General features: G+C 40.5%; 1 protein-coding gene across 6 annotated transcripts in view; it reads left to right on the top strand.

The window, feature by feature from the left end:
- Positions 1-18,908, top strand: part of adgrb3 (adhesion G protein-coupled receptor B3) — a 100,954-nt gene that overhangs the window by 62,088 nt on the left and 19,958 nt on the right. For all 6 annotated transcript variants that reach the window (XM_058651670.1, XM_058651669.1, XM_058651667.1 and 3 more), the window contains 5 exons: positions 1,995-2,103; positions 6,525-6,671; positions 7,660-7,735; positions 9,121-9,223; positions 9,658-9,701. In XM_058651670.1, the coding sequence (XP_058507653.1) occupies positions 1,995-2,103; positions 6,525-6,671; positions 7,660-7,735; positions 9,121-9,223; positions 9,658-9,701 (479 nt within the window). The remainder of the gene's footprint in view (positions 1-1,994; positions 2,104-6,524; positions 6,672-7,659; positions 7,736-9,120; positions 9,224-9,657; positions 9,702-18,908) is intronic.

The raw sequence follows: 18,908 nt of genomic DNA, 5'->3' as shown, positions 1-18,908 counted from the left end.
GGGTGACATGAAGGCTGCACAACAGTATTGTACTATAGAACAACACATTTTCTAAGTGCTGTTTGTCCTCTGGTGGACACATTTCTCCGCCTGAGAGGTGGCAACTCTCGTTTTCTGTCACCGGTGTCTAAGACAAAGCTGACTCGTGGAATCATGCACACCTAGACTCCGACAGAGAGACCATCTGTGATGGCTGCAAGTCTGCAGAGGGCATCTGCTCTGTTGTCGCCGTCGCCGCTAAACCGGCTCAAATTTGGTATCACCTGCACCGATACATGACCGATACATACACGGTGAAAGTCATGAAATCAGTCAGATCTCCTCCTTTTTTTTCCCTCGTCACCATTTGCTCCGTGCCTGACTTCAGCTAAGATGGAAGGGGAACACAGGCTGTTCAAAATGTGCCAGTAGTGCCAGTTCTTGCTGTCTCTGTCTCTACAGGCAGTAATTAGGTGTTTACTAAATGCAGCTTTGGGTTGGCAGGCCACAGAAGTCGGTTGTCAGAGAGAGGAGGCTTCAAATGAGCAGTTTTGTCAATAATAATGCATCACAGATAGATCAGAGGAAATGTAGAAATAGGAGATAGTGTCTGCATGATGGAGCACCCAGAAGAAGTATTTTGACATGGGTAATTATTTCTGCAGTTATTAATATTCCTTTTCTAAGGAGTGCTGCTTCAGTTCTGGCATTGCACTAAGTGGACACGGTCTAAGCAATCGCTAAGTCGTCGGATTTTTCCAGACGACGCTTGGACTTCACAGTTCTCAATTTTTCTCACTTGCTGCCACATTAACGCGTGTTCTGAGCTGCGTTTTCCACAGCACGCACCCACATGGCGCGTGCTGTGGACATTCGAAACACTCTGAAACAGCTCACGATGCGGTGGCATTGGCTGTAGAATTGGCTCTGCGCAGAGATCACTATATATTCACCTCCTGTCACCGTTACCATGGCAAAGGAAAGTAAGAGCTTTGTCTATGGAACCTCCACTGCAGCCATTTCCCTCTGCTGCCTTCACATCTTCTGGTTGCCATGGACACCAGCAGAATGAGCATGACTGCACTGTGCGTCAGACATGCCGGAAGGGGCGACGTGATGTGTCTCTCTCTCTCTCCCACTACATCTTTCACTCTGCTGTGTCACAGGCTCCGAACTTCAGCGTCTCTGATCCGCTCACCTACCTCACCAGCACGTAGACGCATGTACAAACACACAGAACATATGGTTTTAACTGGGAGAGAAACACCTGCCTCAGGTGTTTGTTTGAATATCAGCAATGAGTGAGGTGTTCATTGATGAATGCCACTCAAAGGCCTTTATAATTGCACAACATGATCACTTTTTTTTCCTACAAGACACATTTCTCTGACATTTTCTTTGTAGTTGCCACTCTGTGAAAGTGTCAAATGTGTTAGAGTTGGGCATAAGTGATGACACAGTGAGACAGTTCCTTCAATGCTTATTCCACAATGTCTATTCCACAATGTCTTCCTCAAAGGAGGGATAAAATAGGCCTTCAAATCAGAGCCTCTTATTAGACGTGACTCATCACCACGACTGGCAGCGAGGACAGTAAGTAGTCTCAGTGTTTTGAAGGTCATTTATTGGATGAGTCTGCCTTCGCTTTATTGACTTGTGGAGCTGTGGAGCTGACCATGGTGCTGAATCCCTGTGACCGCAGTCCCCCTTCATTGAGTGCTGATCTCGAAAAAAGCAGCACACAAAGCGAGAGGGGGCAACTAGCAACTGTGGTAAATGTTTTTTAGATAGATTATCATTTAATTTCATTTATTTTAAGTTATGTATGAATACAGTGCTTTTTTGAAACTTGTAGATTCCTGTCAAAGTCTATCAAACTGTCACAGTATTGATGAACTATTATACATTTAAATCATTTTTGTACTTGATGCACCTACTACTACCTCCTATTGGTGAAATCACGCATTCATGCTGAAATTCCGTCTGTCTTTTTGTCTTTTTTTTATTTCATCTAGATATATCCAGGCGCAGTGGAGCTTATGCAGGTCATAGAGGAATTCATCCACATTGTTGGACTGGGCATGAAGGATTTCCACAATGCCTATTTGATGACCGGGAACTTGGGTAAGAACCAAACCCCTTTGCTCCTTTCACCATTTACTTCAGCCTGACATTAAAACATAAACCTTATGCACTACTGACTCCTTGTGTCAATTTCCCCACCATAATTAATTTCGGATAAATGGCACACGGTAAAGGGCGGGGGAGTGAAATTACTGCAAATCAATAATGTTAATTAAAACTGAGATTGTGGTCTTAATGTGCTAAATTCTTATGAAAACACTTAACACCAAATCCAATATGAAGAGCATGCAGTGGAGAAACCACCACAGGAGCACTTATTAACTAGAGCTTTGCAACAGATATTGACTATAAGTTCTTTATAATCACAGCAAATGGACCAAAGCAGCGCAAGAAGGAATGATTTGTGGTTAAAGTTCGGTCCAAACATAGATTTTGGTGAAAGTGACCCAATGTTGCACCAAACTTCAGTCGACTGAGTGAAGCTTGAGTAGTGGAGCATTTCCTTGAGCATGACATGCTGCGGCATTCAAATAAAATACATTTGTCATGTTTTGTGAGATTAGAAGTCTTTGAAAAATATTGCCGGTGTCAGATAAAAGGCAATTAAAATGAAGTGAAATTACAGCTTAGTCTTTGCAGCTGTAATGAGCTTGCAAACATTTTTCCACACCACTGATTTTGGTCCAGATTAAAACTCTCCTTCTTTGGCTAAAAGTCTTTGGTTAGGAGTCCTTGAGCAATACTTTTTCTACCTAATTTCCTCATGGGTTCTTTTAGCTTCATGTCGTGCAGTGTCTTGGATGATCTGGAGTCTCTGTGGCATTTCGGTTCGTACTAAGCCGCAAATGGTTTCTTACTGGAATGGAATAATAGAACCGCAGTCTTGATTTATTCATGCAAGTGAATGTGAGCATGCACACAGCTGTGCTGCTGGGCAATTCATCTGACAGAGAGAGAATTTCATGTATTTTTACAATAGCTAACATTTGACCCACTTCTAGAGAACACTTGCACTCAGTGGCTCTTAATGGTGTATGATTTCCATAATGATGAATACTGTAGGTAGGCCCATAGCATACCGAGCACTGTACAGTGAACGCACCCATCAAAATGCCATTATGAAACACAGTGAGGGGCAAATTAAGAAATGGACATTTGGAAATCATGCGTTTCATAATGCTGAGCATTAATGATTACTTTTGCAGATGTCACAATATTCCTCTCCTGTTTTATATGTCGCCCCCTGTTTGGCTTAATGGTATTTGTCCTGTCTCACTGCCACTGCCTCCTCGTTATGCTTGTAACAAAAAAAGCATTAAAACATGACCCCTGTGTGATAGACAACGTGTCATTTTGTCTGCGAAACTAACTCCAAGTTAACATTTAAGCATTTAAACACGTACGACAGTGTACAGCCTTGAACAACATGTTTGCATGTGATACTTAACTTGACCTAACTTTTGTTTTGTGTTATTTTTAAGTCAGCCTCCACTCTCAAGCCTTTGCTCAGTTCTGTGAAACCATGGATTAAACTTTTTCCATCCATTAGGCATGATATGACATGAAATCCGAAGCTAAACATAAGATTTCTTTAACCGTTTCTTTCATTCAAATTCACAACTATATCAAAATTAACTTAAAACTTGAAACTTCCTCAAAGACAGCAGAAAATCACACTCGCAGTGAACTTTATCTTCAGCTTCTCTGCCGGCTGAGACAAAATGTGTCTCAAATGACTGATTGACTTAATGAGGAGACTAATTTTATATCCTGGTCTGACACCTCTGATGTATTAAATATTGATACTATGAATAAGGTGAACTGACTCGTTGAGTTTTATTCAGTAAAAATGTGTCCATCCATCGCTTGTCTACGGCTTTATCCTCCACATGGGGTTCATGGGTCACTGGAGCCGATCCAACAACCCTTCTCAGTTAAATTTGTTTTCCATAAATTTAAATTTGACTTTTCAGTAGAATAAATGCAAGTGACTATCAAATGCCTGTTGAAATGAAAGAGAGTCCAGTTGTCTGTTTTCTTTTGACTATAAGACTATACCTCTAATAATACTTAGAGGTATAATACTCCTTTATTTTTTCATCTTAAGACACTACAGTATATCTCTGGGAAGTTATAGCTCTGTTCAAACTTGTGTGTACAACTTCACATCATAGCAAGCATCGTATTTACAGAAAATTCATTTGAAACTTCTTTGCCCCGACAGTTTAGTGCTGTGTGCTTGTGCTGTTTTTTTTTTTTAATAAGGCCACATTAATTTCCATTAAACATGTAAATCATTCTGGAAAAACAGCAACATTACGGTGTTGCAGGACTGTGGCAGACAGATTTCTCAAGGACATTTAGGAAAATCCTGGCACAGAAGCGGTGTGTGTGTGTGTGTGTGCGTGTGTCTCCACACTTTTAGTAGTCATTAGAAGATGTTGCAGTAATAAGCTGCCTCTAAAACTCACTGGTTACTCGTGGAATGTATCCATTAATTGTGTTTAGTTAAAGAAAGACTTACATGTTTTATCCATGCCATTTTGTTCATGTTTTCAATTTTGGTCAAGCTTCACACAGAGAAAGAGAGCGTCCGTTTAAATTACGGTATTCATTTCGCACATTTAAACGACGCATTTGTGCCAAACTCAATTTTGAGAAAACATGACTAAAACATGGAGTTGCGTGGAGGAGTTTTCATGATAATTATTTTACCCATCAACACAGCAGAGCGTTTGGTCAGCAGCCACACAGTAATTTCAGCTCCTCCCACCGTGCCCCTGGTGTTGCTCTTTTGATTAAAGGATTGCACAGTTTTGTGTCTCCATCGGTCGGATCCAAGAGGACAGCATCTGGCTGAGTAAGATATTGCGGCATGATTTCGTCACTAATTTATGGCAGCCTCTTGACACCTAGATAAATACTGGCTGCCACCCGTGCATCGTCCTCTGTCCTCCTACTTTGAGTCAAATAACCTTGATTGCAAGAGGCTCTGCACTCCAGCAACTTATTCTCTTGCCGTACAAGCAAACATTTGGAGGACAAAGTGAAGCTCGGGGGCATTTTAGAAATTAAAATACACACCACTTTGAAGGTGGGATACATCATTCGCTTTTGACATGTTTCTATTGTGAACCGGTGCAACATGGACAAGCGCATATTTAGACTTTAATGGTGATTCATTTTAATCACACACAAACAAGAAGGCGGCAAATACTAATTATTTGTTTGCAGAACGTTTGTGTTGTCTGACATTGATAGGTAGCTTGATGCTGAATGCCATTCCCTCACTGAATTAGCATTTGGATGCATCACAAGCGCACATTTTCTGTCAAAGAGTTCACTCAAATGTGGAGTTTTTCCAAGATTCAAATTGTATTTCTGGCCAAACCCAAGAAGCATTAGCCCTTTTTTTGCATCAGTGGTTGGACTATAACCCTTATATTCTCTAAAACACCTCCTGACTGGGACTGGATGTGATAGCAGGGAGAGAACAGTACAGCTTTAACGCTCCCCTTGTAATACCCAGGCATTTTCTGTTGATCCCTGCATGAAGTGGCCATGTATTGGTCCTCAGCAGGAAAGAGAGAAAAGGAAAGAATGATCAGGCAGATGACCAGTTTGTACGTTGTCGTGTGCCAGTGATCATTTGGGAATTTCTTACCGTTACGACTGACCGTTTAAATGCAAGAAAAAAGAAAAAAAGACACAGGTCCAAAAAGGCAAAGCCTGACATGTAGGTGGAGCAACCTGGAGAGGGAGAGAAAAGGATTGCAGTGCCCTCTTCAGGCAGGGAGGGTCAACTGACAAACAACAAAAACAAATGAAAACTAAATATGGCCACCAGGTCACAAATATAGGAATACACACACAAAAAAACACAAATACACAAAATAAATCCATCTATCTTCCCTTCTACTGCTTTATCCTCCACATGAGGGGGTGCTGGTGCCAATCCCAGCTGACATGACAAATTGAATTGAATTGGCTAGGAGTGATAAGATACATATGACACTATGTTTTTCCCTCACAAAAAGTATTGTAAGAGAAGAGACACAGTAAAAATATACTGCATGCATAATCAATACACAGTTTTCCTAGTTCCTAGGGGAGAGGGTGAAATGGTTGAACGCCTGCTGCCAGTGAGCAGTCGGAGACTCTAATGCAACACAACCGTGCAGAGTCAAGAATATTTCCATATTCATACAGTGATTCAAAAGAATCAATACAGTATCCCTCCATGAAATATCGTGATGTTTTAGTGTATTGATATTTTATTACGCAGACATGCAGCATAGATGCAAAAGAGAACTCTTTCGCACTGATCATATGAAGTGAAGGGGAATTTTTCATTATGGGCTTTTGGGGAAATGTGTGTGTAGGATGATTCCACTAATGCATAAATAGTCCCATGATATTGATCATCCATATTTCTTCATTGGCCTGTTTCAATTCTGCAGTGGCCAGCATCCAGAGACTTCCAGCAGTGTCTGTGATGACTGACATCAACTTCCCCATGAAGGGTCGTAAAGGCATGGTTGACTGGGCCAGGAATTCGGAAGATAAAGTGGTCATCCCAAAGGGCCTCTTTGTTTCCCAGTCAGCAGGTATGTGACTGAGTATATTTCACAGAACTGTCCCACTCGGAGTCAGACACATCTGTCCTCAGGACTCGGATCCACATGAACAGGCATTGTGTACAGGGTTTATTGGCCACAGGATATGCATATAAAGTTTCCCTCCTTATAAAACCCCAGCAGTGATATTTCATAAACCTGCAGAGATGATAAAAAAAAAGAAAAAAAAAGTAGAAATGTTAGATCAATACTTTCTGAATACATGATGATGGATTCAGAGCCCACTGCTGAGGAACGGAAAATAAATATGTTGACATCTCAGCAAAAGCTGAATGATCTTGGCTGAATCGCTTTGTCGGAAATCTCACAATAAGACCTTTGTATAACCACATCAGTCTCCTGCTGACTCTAGATTCCTTAATGCTTTATGGTACACAACCTCCTTTTTTTTTTGGGGGGGGGGGGGGGGGGGGGGGGGGGGGGTCGTGAAATAATGCCACAAGCCCCTGAACAAAGTCGTTTTGCTCGCCTGTATTTATTCAGACATTTCAGCGTTCCTTCGCCTCAGCATTTTTCGCATCCTTTCAAACGGTGCCAGTTGCCACAGTAAATTTCAACGCAGAGCCAGACAATTTGGTTAATTGGTGTGATCAGTCTTATCTGGAATATATAACAAAACAAGGGATTGATTATAATCCTATAGCCACTCTAATTTGGACGGTAGAAGAAGCAGAATCAACAAAAAGTAAAAAAATAATCCTACTTTTAGCACTAGATACTGAGTCTGCAGTACAAAGTGGTTAATGTTCATTCACAATAATAACTGTGATAACCTGCCCTGTCACTGGAAGGCAAAACAGTACATGTAGAACTTAGAATTTCAACATCAAATCTTTCTTAATTTCCCTCTTGATCAATAAAGTAAATATCTACCTGTCTGTCCACTTGTGTATTCCAGTAAAACATCTGTAATGAGACCTGACAACAGTGTTCATTCATGTTTAATTCTCTCCTCTAGATATGGAAGGATCCCCTGTCTTCATTCTGGGAACAGTTCTTTACAAAACTCTTGGACTGATGCTGCCGTCACCAAAGTAAGAGGAGCACATATCCATGTCTGTGTTTCTTGCTCGGGTGGCAAGAAAAGAAAAAAAAGAAATACATATTGGGTATTTTTATTCAAAGCAGTGAATCGCTTCTTCAAAACATGCCACGGCTGACTCCTCTTTCCTTGAAATGTTGTGCTGTAGAGGCATGAAACGGAAAGTGTCTAACAGGGAGAAAGTGGAAATCAAATAGCTGTGCTGCCACTGTGCCGTTTTGAGTTTGCATTTCATTCAAAGTGTCTCTCACTGTGTCAAATCAGAGAGTAGCACAATTACCGTAGTGTGTTTATTAAAGGGGTTTACACTCCATGAACCATTGGAACTGCAGTTTAATTAAGGATGAAAAGCAACGGGATGTCCCAGACAACCAGCAGGTGTCAGACCCACATCAGCGGGTCTCTGGCACGAACATCCCAAGGACAGAGCGGTCACATCAGGACCGGCCAGGCCAGCAGTCACACCGGTGCTGCAGCGGCTCTGTGAAACATGTGGAGAGGAGCTCATGAAATGACACTGAAACTCTCACTCTCTCTCTCTCTCTTGCTAAAGTAACAGGATCTTTCACCTGCCAAAGCTTAGGCTTGTAAATTTCAAATAAGAAAAGTAAATGTCAGAGGTTTCAGCGCGTACGGAGCGGATAAAGAGCAAAAGAGCATACCTATTTGCTCCGTTGATTTTTATTTTAACAAAAAAAGCGAGAAGACTGACAGACTCACACTATATGAAAAGGTTAGATAAAAATACTCTTTTCCTCAACTCAGGTGATACTGTCGCAGTCTCACCTCCTGCTTCCTAGTTTTGATCTCAACAAAACAAGAAAACAGGAGTATAATGCCAGATTTTAAAAGTGTACATTACAAAGAAACATCTCCCTAGGTTCAGACAAGCCTTTGATTCGTGATCTCTGTTTTCTGGTCCGCTGACATGTTTTAAACACCTGGCAAACATCGTCTATAGCTGCTTTAACATCTCATGGATGGCTTTTCAAGCCCCTGTCATGGGGAGAGAGAGAGAGAGAGAAATCCTCTGACTAATACTCTGCTAGTTTGAAAATGAATTTGAAGAACTTGCTTCCCCCCCTAATTCTAGAAAATAAGATTAGCCAGCAGAGCGGAACTAAAAAATTCACACACTAGATCAGGTTTTTAATACTTATTGAATAGATCCGACATAAGTCTTAATATGATCCTTAAAGCACAAGTAGAGGTGACATAAATCATCTAAGAGCGACGTAGGGTGTTTATCATTTGACCCTCAATAACAATCAAACAGTGTGTGTGATGATGATCATAATTAGATCAGTCTAATAATACTTAATACCTCCAGGTATTGGATTAGTTTTCTAAGTTGGGGCCTTTTTCTGTTTGACTCAGGAACCACACAGTTGTGAACTCCAAGGTTATCGCCGTGACTGTGAGACCTGAGCCCAGGGCAACTGAGTCCCATCTGGAGATCGAACTGGCTCACCTGGCAAACGTAAGCACACTGGACGGATGCCTCCATCCATTATTTTGTATGTAAAATGTGCCATTTTCTCACATATCATTCGATAAACGTGCCACGACAGTGACCGCAGCTCCCATCACCTCCCGTTAGCCGCCACACAGTGACGGTTAATTGGCCCGATAATTAATTTCTCAAGTCAGATAATTACAAGGACAGTCGCTTTTATGATCCAGACCTTGTTATTCATTTGAGTGATGAAGTGGCTGTAAGTCTGAAGGGGTCAACAAACACGCTTGTGTGTGCCGGTGTAATACACGCCGCGATTTATGGTTTCTATTTGATCAATAAACATTTTCAAAAGGATCGTCACAGAAGGGCAAATATGATGCGTGTTTATAATGGCGGTCATAAGGATGTGGCATTTGTCGACGTAATTTACATTTTGTCCTTTTCCTGTCTTCTAGGGAACAATGCACCCTTACTGCGCACTGTGGGACAGCAATGTAATGTAAGTGGGCACGCACTAGCCTTTCTTTTATGTTTTCTTTGTTAGTCGGTCCCTTAAATATGAATGTGGAAGAATTGTTATTAGGTGCCCAGAGCACAAAATAGGTGCACAGACGACACAATGACCTCCCCACAAGAGCCTAGCTGTAAATTATGAAGCAAACTGTATGATAATTATGTTTGAGTAATTGGTTCTGTACAGATACAGGATGATTTTGTGAAGATTGATTTTAGTCACAGGTTTACTGTCAATCAGTGTTATAGAGGTGTCTCTATAAGAGAAGTGCATGATATAGCGTGGGATATTAAATTCAGCGCCATTTATATGCACTGAAACGTATAGATGACGCAGCATCTCGCAGAGATCGCTCCATAAATACTGCAATTACAAAAGAACACGTCATGGTCATGAGGATGTATGAAAAACACTGTTAGCTAATTGAATGAATTAAATGAAACACTTGCATGTAAAGCACTCATTAAAACCTTAAACATTACCATGGAGATGAATTAAGACCATATCATACCCGACACATTTACATGGCTACAGTAAAATAATGTTTTTCTTTGATTTATGGCTTAGTTTTGGCAGTTGTGAGGTGATTCCATGTCACCTATGTTAACATCTGACAACATTGTTGTTGTGTAACCTGGGAGGCAACAATTTACTGGTTAAAAAAAACAATTTACTATTGAATATTTATTGATAACACTAAAGAAATAGTATAGTTGTGCATTATGTGCTACTTATGCATTTCAAATTTCCATTATGTCAAACCCTATTTTAAATACTATTCATGTTCAGCAATAGCCAAGCAAAAGCCATTCGATGTTTTACACGATGTGATCACGTCACTATGTTTAGCAGTTGTTTTTAAATGGGATTCAACTTGTATCTATGACTTGCTGGCTGAGGCTGAGGCTGAGGCTAGTGCTGCATGTCTGTTTGTCACGTACTGTAACATGGAAGGGGAAAAAAAAAAAAGAAGTGGTGTCAGAAGACATTTGTTGAATGCGGTGAATCATCACGGCTCATGGTTTTGTTTGGGTGCACTGTAAGGAGACACACAGTTGCCCTCCTTCTGTCGCAGCTTCTGCCAGTCGCTGCTCAAGGCAGCTTCCCTGGTGGTCCGTCTATCTGTGACTTTGTTTGCTTTTTCAACCCAGCTTGAGAACCTTTTATTATTTAAAGCTCTTCTTCTTCTTCTTCTTCTTCTTCTTCTGCTTTCGGCTTCTCCCTTTAGGGGGTTTCGCCACAGCGAATCATCTGCCTCCATCTTGCTCTGTCCCTTGTGTCCTCTTTTGTTGCATCAACTGCCCTCGTGTCCTGCTTCACGACATCCATGAACGTTTAAAGCTGCTTAAGCAATGTCACATGAGAGGGAGAACTGTTGCATTCATATCAGCACGGCTGTGATGCTGTCATCAGTACGATAGCACGACCTCTATTCTGGCAGAACGCTATTTATTCATTAAAAGTAAGAATTCTTTAGTTTGTTTTGTTTTTTTAATCAGTTATTGGGCTCATCCAACACAAAAAAGTTCCATATCTGACTGTTGCCTGGCAACATAAAAAAAAGGAATATTATCCCTGCACTTGTTTACCTCACAATTTACAGCAGGTCACAGTTCATGTACATGTATTTGTATGTTTCCATTTCTTTGCCTTTATACCAGAGGAAAAAAGTGTCTGTTGAGAGTCACTCTGGTATTTAACAGCTTGATGAATCACTATGCGTCTGCGCTCAGTCGAACGTGTCCAGTAACTTTTCATCGTGCTCTGCGTGTCGGAATAAACATATCCAGCTCCTTGTACTCGTCCTCTACCCCGAAGCAAGCTAAAGTACGGTCGAAAATTAAATAACAATAATAATAACAACAACAACAATAATAATAATAACACTAATACTCATAATAATGATAATGATAACGATAATAGTAATAACAATAATAATGATGATGATAACAATAATGATAATAATAATAATAAAAATATAGTAATACAAATAAACTTGATTTCTTTCATACAATGATTGCTGCTCAAAGTGCTTCACAATTAAAATAAAATAATATAAAATAAAAGTCTAAAGTAAACAAGTAAAAAACCCTGTTTTTCACTTTGAGATAAAACAAAAGATGCAAATAAAACAGTAGCAGACATGAAATTCATTTAAAATCTCAAAATCAACGAGTGATTCTAAAATAGACTGAATTTATAGATCAGTAATATGTAATGCATGACCGTATAGCTTGTTAGAACACAGTCCTAATGTAGTAGCAGCGGTTTGTGGATGAACCAGCTAAAGCAACAGACTTACTTTCGAATCGTATGTGAATTGTGCACATAGTCTGTCCTCTATCATAATATTTGAGGGCAACAGCCTATTTTTGAACCACAAAGATGCAACTGGGACACCTCTGCGTTATTCCCTTTCTCTGACTTTCACAAACCAAGTATTTAATATCAGCATTTTTCCCTGATTTACCCTAAGTCGTTACAGTCAGCGCACCACTGAATGACTCCATGGTATGATTATGTTGTTCATTTCAAACAGTTGGCTCATCCTATTACAGAATAGCAGCCACTCTCAGGCCTCATTGAGAGGGTAATACACCATCTGTCAGCCATGTTGGCTCAAACCAAATGAGAGTACTCAATATAACAATTAGCAGAATGCACACGTGGAAAACGGTGTCCTTGGTATTTCTCGTTGTACTTCCGGCCTGTGGTCCAGAGACAGAGGACGAAAAGTCGGACCTGAGTCTCTGCTGCTTTCCTGTCACCACTGGGAACGTACAAGGTATAAAATAAGTTAGAAGAACAGCTTTAAACTGATTTAATATCAAGTCAAATAAGCATAATTCATATTAATAACATTACATTGTTTGATTTTGACACTCACACTTTGTGCTTCACTACGTCCGTATATGAACTTTATCTCCTTACTGTGAGAGGAGTGCTAAAAAAGTGTTAATAATCGTAATATGTGTTGGGCAGTTATTGTCCCCATTCCAAAGCAATTCTCATTCATTCTGTGTAACTAAATAAAGCCAAGTAACACCTCCGTATGTGCTATTACATATTTAATGACATGTCAGGCTTAGCATTAATTGTAATTAAATATGTAATAGCACATAGAGATGAGTTATATTGTCCTGTTTGGACTACATGTGCATCCCAGAGAGGCTGCTGCACATGACTCATTTATCACCTTTAGTAACATGGACACTAATGAAGTTGGGAACGAAAACAACATGTTTTATAAAAAGACTGGAGCTTCCAGAGAGCCAATATCTTTTTTCTTTTCTTTTTTTATTTTTTTTAATATTCTCTTTATATCTGCAGCTCCTCAGCAGGGAATGGAAACAGGTCAGATGTATACACATTTATTACTCTTTCAAATGTGAACATTTTAGCCATCAAACAAGCCTGAAATGGCCAATTTCCCCACCAGTGAGTCAAGTAGAAAAAAAATAATCCAGTGATAAATACACTTGCTGTATTCACAAATAATCTAATAAATTAATTTCCAACCTGTCTATAAAGGTAAGAACTCAATTGCTGAGAAAAATCCCATTTTGATGACTGTAATCAGTCATCAAAGTATTACACTCAAAAAGCACAATTACGATACTCCATGTACTTGCATTAATGGAAAACCAGCCCATTTACAGTAGATTGCGTTTTTGTTTGCAGTTTTAATGAAATTGCTTAATATAGTAGTTTCTAATCGCTTAGTGTAATAAAGTTCACAGCACAGATTTATCAGGAGCACTACGTGTCCCGCAGAATCAGAGCCCGTTAATCATTTATATGTCTAGGTATGAAATGCAGCTGTTGCAGATGTTGGGTTCTACAAACGTCTGGCGGTCCTGGATTTGAGCCAACCAGGCCACGCTAGACGCCGCTAACATAGGCACAGCCTGTGTTTTTGTCCTAGATTAAATAAACACAAAAACCAAGTCACACAACACAATCACTTATTTCATGAAATGCAAAACTTTGAGTTTGTCAGGTTGTGAAAATACACCCAACGGCTGCAAAATTGTACGCGTAGTGGTTCAGAGTCATTCACTTAAACATGGATTTGAATTGCGTTTCCGTCGGTCTGATTGTGCTCATAGAACTCTCTAACGGTTTCCAAATTTACCATCATGGGTTTTTGATTGCCAAACTTTTTCACACCGTAGATCCTCAGTTGGACACATTTGCTCCACAGAGTGACAGTATTTGTTGTCTAGCCTGCAGATGGGCAGCAGATAATGGTGCGTTTATATTAAAACACTCCCAGTTTTCTTTGCTCAGAACCTCATGGTTCGGATTTGCAGGGATCACTGTGCACTGTACAAGATGCTTACATGTTGTTCACAGCAATCCTAAGCTTCGCTCCAGCATAGACACATACAGTAATAGACTGATGGAGACACTAACCATGCATTAGTTGACAGCAGGAGGTTGCTAATGCATATATTTATGTTGTGTGTGTGTACAAGTGCAAGGTGGGAGTTAGATTATGTACATGATGTAATGACTGCATGCAATCATTTTGATTCCGCTTGTGATGTGTTTATTATATCATTTCCCCTAAGAAACACACATTTAAATGTCACATTAAATACTTTTTGATTCGTAAATGCGCTCAAAATGTCAGGGCACCACCAAAATCTAACTAATAAAAAAAAAATCAATTCAAATCCGTCCTTAACTTTATAAGTTATGCTGCTCAGAGTCTGCTCAGTCCCTCACAGTGTCCGTACAGTCCGTTATATGGGAAAGGTTAATAATTCTATTCAAAGAAATCTTGAATCTGGATGTGTACCTGGATCACCCCCAGAATCTAATCGTTTCCTCCTTGGGCCATAACCTACTGTACATTTGCAGAGAAATTGATTCCAATGCGTCCTTTACTTTTTGAGTTATGCCGCTCGTTAACAGACAAACAAACAGACAAACGGGGCCAAAAACACAACCTCCCTTGGCAGAGGTGATCAATGATATGACAATAAATGCATGGTTTGTTGAAATCAATACTGATGCAGTCATGATAATAGACCCAATAAATATTAGCTGGGATGGGACGGTCTTGACTTTGTATGCACCTATGGAGTTATTCATTTCCTCACTGACAAATGCAAACGGCAAGTTCTTTAGCTTGTGCAAGTTTTGTCACAGGATTAATAAAAACCCTTCTTTCATTAAGAGATCCAAGATGGGAGTAATATTTTCCTGGCATTCTTCCTCTGTTTGTCATTCTGTTTTATAGAATTTCGCAAAGTGATTGTCCTCAGGCACTTTGTAGGTCCCGAGTTCAGTGTCTGGACAAAGCATGCAGGTCATTTAAAGAGGTTTTTGGATGGCGACCCCTAAATATTTTTATCGGGGAAAAAAAACAAAAAAACGGTGGTGATCAAAGTGTCTTATGCTGCAATGGCTGGCAAGTGAGAAGCACACAGGCTGTGTGGATATTTAGCTGCTCATTGTTTGACTGCCCTGGTGTTATGACCTAAATAACCAGATTTAGTTCCATCCATCCATCCTTCTTCTACCGCTTTATCCTCAGATCACAATAATATGATGCACAGGCCAAGTGAAAAGGACTAACACTTAGCACTATTATCCCTAATAATAATGCCGTCATCTAACAGTCAAAATACACACACAATATATGGAGTCACTTAACAACAAGAGTGACACAGGTTTTTCACGTAAGTGCCCACTGATTGAGTCTCAGCTGCTGGTCTATACAGGTGTGGCTGATGAGGAGCTGAAGGAGGATCGCGCAGGTTTCAATTATTTCAATTCTGGATGTGCCTGAAGCTTTGTCGACTCTTTACGCCATGCTACTGTATTACTTTTCTACTATGTTATACGACAGAGCATTAGGGCCAAACTGAAGAGAAAAAACATTTTAATCTTTCGATAATAAAGTCAGAATATTATGAGAATAAACAAATTTTATGAGAATGAATAATATTATGACTTTATTCTCATAATATTACGACTTTATTCTCGAGAGATAACGACTTTATTCACATAATATTATGTCTTTATTCTCTAAAGATTCAGAAAAGTTTGGCCCTAATACTCTGACATGATGTCAAGAGTTGCCAGTCAGTGTCAGTCAGAGATGTGAAAACATCACGACAAAGGCGGAAGGTGGTCAAGAAAAGGTATCACGGTCACGCAGCAGCCGTGTTCTCCCGCTGGTGCAAAGGAGAGGCAAACATTTAGCAGGAAAATGGCAGGAACAGATTATACTGAGGAGTGAATCATCAACCGTCGGATTCATGCAAAACATCATCAAGACGAGCACTCAGTCTGTCAGTTTGTCATATTGTGAATAGAGTGAGCGCTGAATGGAGGTTTTGCTTATGAATATTTTGAAAATGTATTTTAATGGTAAGCTCTAGTTGGCAGCTGTGTGGTGTACAGGATATGTGTTGTTTACCCAGAGCTTCATCATCATCATCATCACCACCTGACTATGTCTCCAACAGGAAATGAGCAAAAGCCTGTCACTCGAACATTGCTGTAGGAGCCGAAGTGCAATTTTTGGACAATAATTTAATATGTTCATGTTTAGTTTGCTGGACTTGAAGTGTGTGTGTGTGGTTGGTTTAAAATGTTAAATTTTTTATGAATATTGCTTTTATAATTTTGGGAATACGTTGTGGCTTACAAATAAGCATGCACATTTAATGGCGTTTATTTTTCTTGTCTTGGAAAACTGTTTGTACCAAGTAAACAGTTGAACTGAATTGTGAGGATCCAGTGGAGTTCTGTTGGTGTCTGTGGGGCTTCATTAACGAGGAAACTACAATTGTACCATGTTTAAATGTTATTTCCCATCATGTTGAATCTCTTCAGTGGCTTTGAAGAACATAGTAGCTTTTCACTTTGGTCTATAGCAGTTATTCTTTTATAGTTGTTAGTGAAACATCATTCATCTGTAGAGCTCAAAAGATAGACGGACACGTTTACTGGTGGAAAGCTACAATAAACAATTCTTACGTTGCCACAAAAAAAATTCAAAAGTCCTTTAAAATATTGTTCTTTTCCCCAGTTACTGTATAACAAGGCTTGGCTCTGATTGTTGCACTAAACCCGGGTCTTTATTGCACCCATTGGTGCCTCATTAAAGCCACTGAACCAGAACAGTTCTGTGGATATTTTACACTCATTTGGCTTCTCAGTTGAAAGAGGGTTCAATCATCTTAAAATACAGTGTCTTAAAACACTGCCAGTGTTTCTTTGCCCTCCAAGGTTCACTGCTTTTATTCACGTTCTCCAGAGGAGCTCCGTCGCGTTACAACCCAACCTGAGCTCATCAAAGACTAAAACTTTCTTCATTGTTGTGAAATGTCACACATGCAACGTTGAAACATGTCACAAAGAGCTTCCTTGAAAGTGGTTATAGAGACCTTTATGCGTTTGTGATCCATGCTGATTCAGAGAGTCCTTTCACTGCCAATAGAGTGAATAGGTTGTACTATACAGTGAAGGCCATTTTTAGCAATTAAAAAACTGATGAACTGCTTTTCATTGTGTATTTGTTTCACAATCCAGTGACTATGAATGTTGGTGTGTGGTGAAGGTTGTTGATTTACACAAGCCACCAGTTGCTATAGCTGTATGGTTATGTGACTTAGTCTGTTAGTCATAGCCGTCTCTTGCTATTTTTGGACTTTGCACAGGGCCTCCAGGCCACAAGGGGGCACCCACAATTGTATGTTACTCTCATCTGTTTATCATATCTTGGCCTAACAAACAATAACAGATCCAAAATGGTGCTGAAGGGGTTGGAGTGTTACAAGTTCAGTTCCTTACCAACTCCAATTTGGCACATTGTGTTTTTTTTGTTTACTTTTACTTGTGTTGATCTTGGGCTCGGCCCCTTTGTTTATTTGTTTTGGGTTGATTTGGTGTTGCTGTTAGAACTTGAGTTGTATTTTTACTTTCAAAATGTAGTATCCGTTTTATTTATTGACATATAGAGAATTGTAGTGTTCCGTGTATTATCTTTTCTTAAATCATATTTGCTTGGCTCTACTTAATATGAGAGGTTATAATGACTGTAGGCTGTTTTGCATCTTTGTGGATCATCTAAATGGTTAGGAATCTCTCCATGTCAACCTAGGGCCACCCCCAGACAGCATCTTGCATAGTAGGGCCCCCCACAAAGCTAGAAACGGCCCTGATGTGAGTCAGCGTCATGAAATCAGCTGGGTAAGGGCAGGAATGGTCAACAGGTGTTTGTGACACTGACCTCAACTTATGTGTTGGGGGTAAAGATGACAGCGTTTTCCACGTGGGATATTTATAGACCAATCAATGATGATGATTCTCCTGAAGTGTGTGGGGGGGGGGGCGGGGGGGAGAGAGGTTGAGAAACAAAAAAGAGGAGACGCTCCTTCATCTTTCACCTATGGCTGCTGGTGGTGCGAAGTGAAGACTGGCTGCAACCATTGGCGCTGCCTCCGCGGGGTGGTTTCAGTTCTGCGGTAGTTTTTTGCTGAGGCGTTTTACGCACAGGGGAGCGGCATCTTTGGTGCAAAATGATTTTCAGGAATGACCCAAAAACAGCATTTATTCCCATTGAGTCTCTGGACTCGCCGCCGAATAAACAAATCCTGCGACAGCGAGAGTTTATTTTTTCCTCATTGCATCAACGTCCCCCCCCACACACACCCCCCCCACCCCTCCTCCTCCTTCGCTCTCTCTTTCTCTCTCTCACGCCAACAGGAGAGAGGAACAGAGTATCAGTCTGATGCATGTCCGCCGTTTCCAGGGTGAAAATCCCCCTAAGGAAGCATTCATAGGCTACTAATTAAAACAGCTGAGGGGGGGGGGAGAGAAAAAAATCAAGCGAATAGGGGGAAAGAGACAGGGACACTGAGCGGGTGAAAGGGGGGGAATACAGTCGTTTGGAACATATTTAGAGGGAATTACGCAGAAAGACGCGCAGGTAAATATGAAACGCTCTTATCTCTAAGCACGGTGGAGAAATGGCGGTGTTGTGGAGTTAGTCGTTCGTATTTTATTCTGCGTGTAGCGAATCATTCAGCACCGGTCTGCTTGGACAGCTCCGTGTGTCCCCTCTCCTCCCTCCTCCCTCCCTCCTCCTCCCTCCTGCGTGTCTCTGCCTCTCTCTTTCTCCCTCTCTGCTCCAGCTGAAGCGCTGCTTTAGCCACAGAAGAGCCGTGTCGA

The sequence above is a fragment of the Solea solea genome, chromosome 15 (assembly GCF_958295425.1).
Source record: "Solea solea chromosome 15, fSolSol10.1, whole genome shotgun sequence".
Classification (NCBI taxonomy): Eukaryota; Metazoa; Chordata; class Actinopteri; order Pleuronectiformes; family Soleidae; genus Solea; species Solea solea.
The sequence above is the reverse complement of the archived record's forward strand: the minus strand, read 5'-3'. Positions and strand labels throughout refer to the sequence as shown.